Source organism: Clarias gariepinus, chromosome 12, assembly GCF_024256425.1.
Source record: "Clarias gariepinus isolate MV-2021 ecotype Netherlands chromosome 12, CGAR_prim_01v2, whole genome shotgun sequence".
Taxonomy (NCBI): Eukaryota; Metazoa; Chordata; class Actinopteri; order Siluriformes; family Clariidae; genus Clarias; species Clarias gariepinus.
In genome coordinates, this window is record NC_071111.1 from 26,509,268 (window position 1) to 26,521,516 (window position 12,249).

The 12,249-nt window shown below is 38.4% G+C and overlaps 2 protein-coding genes across 2 annotated transcripts in view; both read left to right on the top strand.

Annotated features, from left to right (window-relative positions):
• The window catches only part of LOC128533813 (NACHT, LRR and PYD domains-containing protein 12-like), a 470,287-nt gene that overhangs the window by 79,070 nt on the left and 378,968 nt on the right, over nucleotides 1-12,249 (top strand). The window lies entirely within an intron of this gene.
• LOC128534120 (uncharacterized) lies at nucleotides 8,485-12,035 on the top strand. The gene is made up of 7 exons (XM_053508421.1): nucleotides 8,485-8,569; nucleotides 9,496-9,671; nucleotides 9,948-10,084; nucleotides 10,204-10,297; nucleotides 11,080-11,242; nucleotides 11,402-11,469; nucleotides 11,715-12,035. Exons 1-7 carry the CDS (start codon nucleotides 8,485-8,487, stop codon nucleotides 12,033-12,035), a joined length of 1,044 nt encoding a protein of 347 aa, XP_053364396.1.

The following is a 12,249-nucleotide window of genomic DNA, read 5'->3' on the forward strand; positions in this document are numbered from 1 at the left end:
GGCGCAAATTTACCCAGGGATAATAAATTGTCCGCTTTCAGCCATGATTCAGTCACAAATAAAAAATCAAGCGAGTTTGTGGTAAAAAAGTCATTTAAAATAAACTATTTATTTGATAAAGACCTTGCATTTATCAAGGCCAGATCACTGGAATATAGCCAAGAGAGGCACGCTGCGCGCCGTTACAAAACTGCGTCAAGCCCCCCGATGGATATAACGAGGACAGCGCAGAATTTTCAAGGGAGCACATGAATTGTAAATGTCCGCGGGAAGCCGATATAAAAAGTTCAAATAGTGCAAAACTGAGAATGAATAAAAAAGAGACATAATCCAGCCCGAAATATGATTCACATCTGTGGCAGCAAGGAGAGAATAGCACAGATCAAGCATACCAGCAGAGTAGAGAGCAGAAGTGAGTTCATCCTGAACTGGTGACAGGTCTTTCAGCCCTCTCCGCAGCCAGCCGAACATAGTCACTCCCAGGCAGCTGCGACCATACTGCAACTTATGCAGACTTATAAAATATTAACTTTCAATATTTTATAAAAATACCAAAGAAAATTATTGTGTATAGAGTCATTACAACCAATACAATTTATGTTCTGAGAAGGAACAGATATTATTAAATATTACAACAAAATTCCTCCGCGCTCGAGAACTTTATGCGTGTGGGTGTGCGCTGATGAGACTTTGTAGAGAATTAAAAAGGTGGAGATAAACAACAATAGCCCACGTTTAGAAAAGCAGTTTTATTTAGACTATATAAAATAATCCTGCATCTATTTTTAGGCGTCACAATGACGAAAAAACTTAATGATTTTGTAAAATAATTAAAGCAAACGCTATTCTGTATTGTTTTTGGTGAACTTGAGCGCGACAAAAAATGAATCAAAACTCCGTGTATAAGTGAATTATTAAAATGGTCAGAGTCAGTCTCCTTGCTGTTTTCCCCCAACGCATTTTTTTATTTTATGCCTGCAGGTGAGCGCTGATAGGTTAAAGAAGGAGGTTAAAGACAAGGATCACGATATGTCACGGCATGCGCCTGTGATGAGCGTGCACCCAAATCTACTATAGCTCCTCGCTCACTCCGTAGGCGGCAGGTATGTAAAGGGACAGAGCCGCCTATTCGGGCCGGCTGGCGATAACTAACGTTAGGATCTCGAGCTCCGCATTATAAAAGCAAGGCGCAGAGTTGAGTCCGGGAAGTACGTGATGCGGTGGAGCAGGACAGAGTGGCATGCGAGTGGGATGATGTGACGCGCCCCAGGGACTTTAAACAGGACCCTGGAATTCCGCCCTTTGATCTTCGCGCTCCCGCGGCGCCATTACTCTATGCAGGCGCGCTGCCTCTGCGTGCTCCGTTCTGCCACTCTGCCCACCGCCACCTGTCGCCAGCTGTGTGCCCGCATGCCAGCCAGACCTACACGTGCACTTCATCTCTTTCTCTTTCTTTCCGTCCTCCCTCCTTTAACCCTTTCCTTCCCTATTTTACCTAAACAAATTTTCCCTTTTCCCGTAAGACCTCGCCTCGTATCCATGCTTCATGGTGCCACCTGTGCAAATAGGCTCAAACCCGTTACAGATACCAAACCCCGAGCCTAAACCCCATAAACAGATATTGTTAGTGAATGACAACCGCTGTGTTCGCTATTACACCCAACAATTGTACACAACACTCGCTTAGGCGCCATTTTGCTCCAGCGGCGAAAAACAATTGCCGACAGCTTCTTCTCACTCGGGACGGGTCTTTGCTAAAACACCAGTGTTAATCAACTTGTGTAGGAGCGGCCTCTTGTGGTGTGGCGTCACATCGACAGGCATTTGCGATTGGCCTGATTTCAGAAGGGGCATGTTATTGTAATAAATGAAAAGAAAACCACTGGGCGGCTTATTATCATCCGAGGTTGTGTACGCACTCTTCTAACACACAGTTCAGTCCAAACAGCTTAAAAAAAGTGCATGTAGGCCTGTATGACCCCTTTAAGACTTTTTTATGACTAAATTCTATTTAAAACTGCGTAGAGTGAAAAATGTCACCTTGCGCCAACTGGCGGTCATTTCAAGAATGACTTTAAAATGCAACTGATTTATTTTGGCTGCTGCCCTTTTCCCACGGCGGTGAGCGCGACGGTAATAAACATTCTGGAAATGTGAATATGAACCGATTCAAAGACTTGACTCCCGATTTCCGAATGACTCATCACCTGTAATAAATGCTTTTTCCTAAAGCCTCGATTGCGATAAGTAAAGTCATATACAGTAGTTATATTATATATTACTAGCTCAATTCTAATCTTTTAAAGCATAATTTGAAGTTTATACTTGTAAGTTACTAAAGTTAAGATAATAGTTGTTTACTTCTTATATTATTATTGCTCTTTATAGCACTAGATTTATGTTTATGTACACTACCGTTCAAAAGTTTGGGGTCCCTTTCTATCTCCATGATCATTCCTGATTTTTATTTCTTTCTACATTGTAAAGGAAACTTCTCGTCTGCGGCAGAGGTAGGTTTTGGTCTCGCCCTCCTGGGATGGCCTTCATGAGAGCCAGTTTCATTATGGTGCTTGACGGATTTTGCAAATGCACTTGACAATAAGACAAGAACTATTACAAAAAGGCTGACCTCTGTGTCTTAAAATAACAACTAACTGTTGTTTTTGTTGTCGTTATGTAATTACCTAATTCCATATGTGTTATTTTATAGTTTTGAAATCCCCAGTATTGTTGTAGAATGTAGAAAATAAATCACTAAACAAAAACAAAGAAATTTGTAAGTGACTTACTGAACTTTTGAGGGGTAGTGTATATGTTTTTGTATTTGAATGATTAACTATACTTTAAGACTTGTAGACCTGACATTAACTTATATGAACCTTACCCGTGTACCCATAGTCTCATTCCTGAGTTCTTGTCAACATATGTGTGTGGAAATACTCTTACTTTTACTTTTACACATAAAAAAATGACCGCAGAAATCATAGTTATGATGCACCTATGAGTACTAGTTACTTCACCTAGTGTTTAAGTGAGACCAGACACTGTTCAGCAGGCACAGGTAACAAACTAGTGAGCTTCTTGTGCTTGAATTTGCAATATGTTAATATTAAACATCCAATCGATGAAAGAAATCATCTTATAACATCCTCCAACAACAAAATGCAACATTTAACTTGGTAACGTTCAAGAAAGTATATGCAACCAAACTGAACATAATACTATAATTGGAAGCCAAAGCCCCTAGAAAGTTTCTTCAGCAAGTCTGGCTACATGTGTGATATTCAGTACAAAGACTTGGATTATCAGAACCTGCAAATGATATACAGTACATGTAAAAGGATTATTAAAGGATTGTGTGTGTAAAATTGATAACCCACAGGGCACTTCTATTCATTTTCTGCTCAATGTAAATGTAGCATCTCAGTGATACGAATTTTAAGATTAGTTTGAATAAAAAAGACTCACGCTTAGTTAGTAAGTGTGTTAAAATACTATAATTATAGAGCTTGGGCTTTTGGGTTACTTTTTGGACTCCTGTCTCTATGACACTGTGCACTTCTCTATTCTTGTACCAAATGCATTCAGCTTTTTGTTATTTGAGCAATCTGTGGGAAGCCAGTGTATCTGAATGACATGTGGAGTGAAAACAGGTAACAGATAATTCACTATGTGCAGAACTTCCACACAAACAGTGAAGATATAGCTGATTAAATATTAAACATCACTACACAGCTGGATGATACAGAATGCAGTGATGAAGCACAATGAAAAAAAACAGACACATTTTATCCAAAATGATAGACTAAGATTTGTGAAGATGTTTATTATACTGTTATTTGCTGCAATAAAAATTATGACTTGACTGCACTAGCTAGTGAACCACTGTGCAAAACAAAAGGTCACAGTTCAGGAAAGAGAGTAAATACATTTGTCCTTCCTGCTGTCTGTAGATGAGTCCATTGGCTTCGTTACAATTCGTAAACTCGTATTTGAACTGAAAAAGCCCAGAGAGTCTGTGGAATTCTTGCCGCCATTTTGGACGTGTTCCAAATCTTACGGGGAAACATCATCATACACGCTGCTTGTGTGCCCTCTTGTGGACTCAGTTTGTAACTGCATGAGGAAAAAATGGCTTACTTTATTGCTTACAATTTTATTAAAACGGATTTGTCTGCAATTATAAGAGTTTTAAATATTAGTGTCTTTGTATTTTTAATTTTTTCAACATACTTGTTAGTTTAGTCAGTGTGTCACAGGCTCACAGCCCCACTTACAAAAGTTTTAATCATTTCTTCTTCTACACCCAGGCAAGTTATTAATTGTAAACAAAGCATTAATGTATTAATAGGTAAAAAATAAAATGGTGCATTTGATTATAACGCTATGGGAGTTAATTTATATATCTATTTACTTTTTGCATGTCTGTGTAGTTAAGCCAGGATAATTCAGACTTGGTGAGTAAAATGATAATTTAATTCTTATTAATCTCCACACATTATTGCCTATAAGAAGTTTTGGCATCCTATGCAGATTTTCCACATATTAATGAATTTTAATCAAGTGCTTGATTTTACAGTCACACAATGTCGGACCTGTTACATCCACAAGAGGGCGCTGGTGTGTCTGCAGTCCCGATGCGCGAACACTAATTTGTAATAATAACAATAATGTTAATAGTTTGTTCACCGCTCAGAAGTGTTTTTGATGTGTTTGCTTATTTCCGATAATATATCTGTGTGAGTGTGTGTTTCCCCTGAGTTCTGAGCAGCACTTCCCTGAGGGACTGTTTTCAGTCTGAACCTCTCTGTACTACAGTGTGGAGCCTTTCAGATCAGAGCTGTGTGTGTGTGGAGTGTGTGAGAAACACACACAGTAAATGAGCTGATGTGTGTGAGAGCAGATGATGGAAGGCAGTGTGGAGCATCATTTTGCAAAACATCGGCTGTTTTAATGGTGACAGACACTGCTTAAGACGTCGATCCAAAATCTTCAACACAAGAAGAACTGCTGATTTGACAGCATATGATTTAGATTATTTTTATACTCATGTCCTCATTACAGTCATCCTGTAAGACAGCACTCCTATAAGAATAGCAAAGTTTGACTATAGAATAAAGATAAACAGTTAGAATAACTCTGTATTGAATGGGAGGGACAAATGCAGCCGACTACATCAACTACAACTACATCTTTACATTTAATGCGCCACCTTTCTGTAAGTGCACTTATTTTGTGATGAATGTGAATTGTGTTAACTGTGATGTTTCTGATAATCAGATTATTAAAATACTGCAGTAAATGGACGATCATTTGGATCAGTCGAACTCTTTTGAAGAAGGATTGGATCTCATTGGGTATCTGGTAATCTAAATCTGATACTAGTAGCTCATTTGTTTGTCTCGGCTTGTACACCGTCTTATAAAACCCAGTCGTCCTCAACAGACTCTCTCACCTGAACTCTTCTTTAAGTTCTGTAATAATGTAGGTGTTCACACAGGCATTGTGCTGCATGCAGGTCAGGAGCAAGTGGCACCGCTGGTACGGGAGGACAGCCTGAGATGGGCTCAAGGGAGACTCTGACTGTTTCAACATCACAACATAGACATGGATCAACTCTAGTATTTAATCTACTTTTCCCAAAGGAATCACATTCTCATGGATTTGATATCAATTATTATGGATTTACCAGAAATGACAGAACCAGAACCACACGCTGGGCCTGATAAACCATAAACAGGAGCTAAACACAGACAGAGCACAACTTAGTGAATCTTACCATCTACTGAAGAGCTATTTTGATTCTAAAGAGATTTACAAATAAAGGGTGGGATTTAAATGTTTGAAAAACCCAGGACAGTCAGAAAGTGTCCTACATTCTGCATGAGACTCACCTAAACAAAACTAAACAAAAAAAAAGTCTATAAATCTGCATCAGTGGACAAATTTTGTACTGAGTTTATGCAGCCAGGTCCATAAATATTGGGACAGGGACATACAATAATTTGTTTGCGATTACATCTTGAGTGCTTCATTTCAAATCCATTTTCCTGGTGTACAGAGACAAACTGACCACCATGGAGTCACTGTCCAAATACTTATGGACCTGATTATATACAATAACGACATTATAAATGAGGAGTGTGTTAATTTTGAAATGACATTACAAATCATTTACAAATGACTCCAAACCCACTAACATATAAACTTCATTTTCTATGTCTAATGCCAGAGAATGAGAATCTACTGCACCATAAGGTTTTAGAAATGAAATATTGTATTGTTTGTGTTATTAGTGTTACTTATGTTTTATATTGCTAGTCACTGGTTATGTCCAGACACAGATGATTAATTCTTATTGAAACTATATCCAGTACAGCAATAACACAAACAAGACAGATAACAGTGTTGTGTCTTACCTCTGTGTGAGATGTAGAATTGCAGTTGTAAGGCTTTAGCTCAGGATCACACACACCAAAGCCAAGAGCAAGTCTGCAGTCACGCTTCCCCTGCAACACATTGAAGGCTCCTGATACAGTAACATACTGTATAAATATACACTACAGTCACAGGCTCCAGTCATATCTGAGTTTACTCACTGCTTGGACGTTAGTGCGCTAAAGCGAGCAGCTCCTTTCTCCGTCTCACCGAGCATCAGGCTTATGGTCTGAATCACTAACGTGGAAAGCCTGGAGACCGACACACAGTGTTGTAGTGAATCAGTGAGGTGGTGATGGTGTTCTGTTCCAGTCAAGGTGAGTCAGAGGTTAAAAGTGGAACAATCGCTATAAAAAAGTTGTCTCTCACTTCATATAACGCCTAAATACTACAAAGATGATGTTAATTTTTGAAGATAATTTTGACCTAAAAGGAAATAAAATGAAAAAAAAAAAGAAACATCTGGTGACTTTTAATATTGTGATATTATAGAAATACACTGGAACCTAACACGGTTTGGAGCGTTCTGCAAGACGAGCAACAATTCAAGCAAGCTTGCCTTGATTTAAGAATACCAAGTTTCTTAAGTTTCTATTATACGAGGGCTCTCACTCGTATAATAATCGTGTGTGCGTGTAAAGCATCGTTGATTTTTGTTTGTATGTGTGTGTGTGTTTGTGTGTGCGCGTTAGTGCGGCCGGACTGTAAGGACAAAATACCTGAATACATACCGACACTATGAGGACACACGGTAACTATAAGGACATGGCCGATGTCCTTATAATTCTGGCAACGTAGAGCGGTTTATTCATGTTCCCTGAATTCCCTCCCGCTTTTTGGGAAAATGTCCCATTATTTCCGCCCACCCGTTTTTTTTTTTTTATCAGCGTATGACCCCGGTGTATGACGCGCCTCTATCGGCAAATTGGCGCTACTGCAGCTTCATTTCCGCCGCGTTTCATTGGTCGAGCTGCCGAATTCTCGTCAGCGATTGGCTGCTTTTCATGTCTGTCAAAGTCAGAGCGCTTCCTGAATCTGCGGAGCTCATTGGTCGGGCTGCGCGGAATGCTCGTCAGCGATTGGGTGCTTTGGATGTCCGTCAAAGACCATACGGACTTGATGTGCGGTGGAGCCCACACGGAAAAAACCTATATAAAACATATATGTTTTAATATAGGTTTGATATAGGTTTTTAATATATGTGACATATATAAAATTGGCCGTTTTCCTATATTATATGTACATATATGTACATATATGCGTACATATATGCGTGCGTGCATATATGCGTGCATATATGTACCTATAGACATATATGTGACATATATAAAATTGGCCGTTTTCCTATATTATATGTACATATATGTACATATATGGGTACATATATGCGTGCGTGCATATATGTACCCATATAGACATATATGTGACATATATAAAATTGGCCGTTTTCCTATATTATATGTACATATATGCGTACATATATGCGTGCGTGCATATATGTACCCATATAGACATATATGTGACATATATAAAATTGGCCGTTTTCCTATATTATATGTACATATATGTGTACATATATACGTGCATATATGTACTTATGTGCATATATATGCACCTATATTTTTACCTAGATATTAGTAAAATTATTAAAATCCATAGCTGTTAGACAACATAAATAAAAGCCCAAAATGTAGAAATTTAATAATTTTTTTTTTTTTAAGAAAAAGCTCTCTTGCCGGTGCTGTTTCAAGGCGTCAATTGCCAACACTCTTTTGTAGTTACTTTCTACTTCCGTTTTTTTCGCGCTTTCTTGCCTGGACACACCCTCACCCAGAAGAAGCCTTGGAGTCAAGATCCATATTGAATTGATAAGGTAAGAACCACACCTAGCAATTTGTGTAGCATATTTTAGTGCAACACTCGTGTCTGCAATGAAAGGCACAATAAAGGCTGTGGGGGTATGCTGTTTAACAAACTGCATAGTTTGTTAGCCACTAAAACAACAGTTTAAATCTGTTTTTTTTCCACTTTCTTCAGCGTTGGGACATGTTGCTGAAAGTAAAATACCTTAGTGTAAAGAAGTACATCAAATTTCACTCAGGTTTCACCTATGTGGAATTCATCAATGAAGGTAAGATATCCTTAGAGGCCTAACAATGTGTGTTGTAATAAACTACATCAGATACGTTGCTCGTTTTGGCGGGTAAGTCAGGACGAGTTCCACAGCTAGGAAATCGTCTAGAATTAGCTCGTTTATTGTGGAGAAACACCTGTTTAAAGCTTATAAATAACAACCAAACCCTGGTGTCTGTTTATTATTTCGTCTTTAACTTCACATGTGATCAGTATTTAGGCACAAAGGTTTGTATACACATTTGCAGTAAGTCAGTACCAAATTGTCTAGTTTAGCCAGCCCTCATATATTGTACATTTAAAATTGTCTAGTTTAGCCAACCGTTTTAAAGACAAGGAAGTGCCAAGGTAATGATTAATGATTGTCATGATGCTGCTCTTAAGTATTTTATTATTTTAGAGTAATTTTAAAGATAAAGATACAATTCAGCCTGTTTGAGGGAACTTTGTTTCAGGTGACTTTATGATTACAGTTGCTCTTTCTACAGTCAAAATCAGGTTTGGTCTCCCTGAGGCTGCTAATCTTGACATTTTTGATGAAACTGGCACAGCAGTTGACGAAGACATTCTTCTTGACTTATTGGAGGCTCACCCAGACCTATGCCTGACCGTATGTGAAAGGACTTCAGATAAAGGCAGGTGTTCTCAGAAAATGTGATGTTCTCAATGTATAACCATGTTTTGGCTAGCTCTTAATGCAGATGATATTGACCTTTCTTTATGCAGAGGGTAGGTTTGGGGCATATTTATGTAAGGTCATCTGCTACTCAATATATATTTGTTAAATTATTAATGTTGCTAACTGGATTAATAGAAATCTAATCAGAATAATTTTTAAGAATATAGAAAATGTTTGCCAAAATGGACTGAGCTGCAAAAATGAAATTAATCAAATGGTCTCTTTTGAAGATTTTTTTTCTTTAGCTCATTCAACACCATCATCCTCGGATGCTATGTCTTCCTTCACGGATACCTTGTCACTTTCATCAAGTGACAGTGACCTAAGGGAACAGGGTATTCCCACAGGCTGCAGTAGATCCTGCAAAGAAGACTCAGGCAGTTCTTCAGTAAAGGTTTCTGTGTCAGAGGCTGCGAAAGAGGTAATTGTCAGTAGTAGTTTATGTACTTAATATAGTGTATAAGTCATGCACAATTGAAATTTTCACCAATCAAAGGATGTAATTTCAAACTTGCCCTTTATTAATCTAAGTATTATTGATCTGCCCCCTCAGATGTTTACCTCTTGCTGCTGGGTTTTGACATTTCTCTGAAATTTTCACCTTTAGTTTATCTAAAAAATTATGTTTGTTTTCCTTCCAATAATTTTATATAATAGAAAAAACACTGAAAACGTTTTTCCCCCTCTTTGTGAGCAGATGGTTGAAAATGCCTTGCATAGGAAGCCTGGTGGAGAGGATATTCTTAAAGAGTACCGGTCAGAAAAGTCACTCAGTCATCGCACCCGGAGACAGCTTGTCAACATATTGGCAAGTGATCTGACCGAGAAACATGGGTAAATGGGTTAGTTAATATTATAAAGAAATGTAACATGCAGGCAAATTCTTGTAATGATACACTAACTTAATAGAAGGAAAACTCATTTAAGTTTGATCAATTTTCTTTTCTCTATAGGAGGATTCCCTCCCGTCAGCAAAAGGAGAAGTATGCCTTAGGAATTATTACACTCTTTCCTTCACTGAAGGATCCATTTTCTCCAAAGGGCTATGTGAGTCGTGCAATGATAGTAAGAACTCATGTAACTAAAGTAAAAGTGAAATTATTTCAGAGTTTTACTATTTTCATTTTGATTGTGACTAAACATAAAGTCTTGTAACCACAATTGAACCTGTTGAGTATTTTATTAAATTCAACTTGTTCAAGATAATGATCACTGATTAGCCCTGATTGGAAATAGGTTGAGTTGTAAGAATATGAGGAGTGATTGTTCTTTGGTTTCCATTTTATCCCTTAAATTGTAACAGGAGCATTTCTATGATGGGGTGAAAGGCACTGGATATTTAGCATGGCGCCTCAAGACCATGTCCAGGTGAACAATTAAACGACCAGTGAAGGAAGCCTCGGTGCCTCAAGAACAATGTCCAAAGCGTCATAGATCAGCAACCACACTGCCTCAGCAACTTGATGGAGATGCCTGCAGGGAGGCTATTTCATTTCTTGTTCACTGTCCTGATGAAGCAAGTGTATTTCAGAAGATGAAGATGACGTTCCAACACCGCCAGGAACTAGTGCATGACGCAGAAAGAACTGCAGATGTGTTCAAAACATTTCCACGCTTTATGGATGTCAAAGGACTAGTGTGCTCAGTGCAGTCTTTAATTGCAGTGGTAAAAGATGCACTCATTGGTCATCCTGGTCTTCTGACTAAATGTTGTTGTGTTCTCACAAAGGTTTAAGAAGTTATGAATAACATCCCATCTTTAAAATAGATGTGAATATACAATATAACAATACCAAACCCTGATTTATATGCTTGTTCATGATTAACAGGTGAATCAAGACTTCCTGCTGCTGTTTGGTGCTGAAACAGCCTCCAAGTTGCTTGAGAAGTGGGATACCTCCTTCAAGCCCAAAATCATCAAAGAGGCCAAACAACTGACTCAGTCAGCTGACCTGTGTCGTTTGTTAAAGGCTGCTGAGAAACTTGGTGAGAGTGATGGAAATGGTAAGCTTCACAGCATGCTTTGTTGATTTTACTAATATTCTTTCACATTTTCCTTTCACAAATTAATCATATCCTTGTTTTGCTCAGTAGACTGGGACAGTGACATGGCTTCTCTGCTGCTGCTGCTTTATCTTTTGCCACCTTCAGCTGGGCGTAAGAGGAGGACCAAAATAAGTTCGAGTGATGAAGTGGACAAAATGGTGCACTTTCACAAGGTAAATTATATTGCCTCACGTTTTTAAATTCCTCAAGAGACTTCTTCAGTTATATGCACTTTCTACTATTTTTTCTCTATGTAGAGTCAGTGACTTGATACAGGCCAATTATTTGTGAGTAAAGTCCTTAAGGCACATGATCTCACACCAAAGGGGTGGTTTATACTCAGCATTAGTGAAAGGTGTACATTTTATTTTTAATAATTTTTTTTTAATTATATGTTACAAATCTCATTTGTTTTTAGTCATGCTGCAGCATCGATGAACATCTGCAAGAAAGAGAGGGTAAACAACCATATATCCTTGCTGTTGGCCGAACACAGAACAGGATTGACACCTTTTACATCGCAGTTGACAAACAACTCATCCCCTGCCAAGCCACCAGCTCATTGACTGCTTTTGATCAGCTTTTAAAATCCCAGTATGTGTTCAACTTGTCTTATGAGGAGTCCCTCGTTCATCTCTACACTTTTGTGCAAACCACCGTATTCAACATTGATGTAACTTCAACAGACGAGTCACCACGTGTCCGTGAGTTGCGTGCCAAGATTCTGAATGAGAATTGACAATGTATAAATGTTTCATCTGTCAAGCTCTGCATATCACTAGTCAGGCTTTGATAAGTCATTTGCGACTTGGCCATAGTTTTTATCCAAGCACCAAATTTAAGTTGGTTTGTTCACAAGAGAGTTGTAGGCGTCGGTTCACTACATATCCTGGTTTTAGAAAACATTTAAACAGTGTTCATGATAAAGATTTTTATCAAAGTGGTGATGCAGT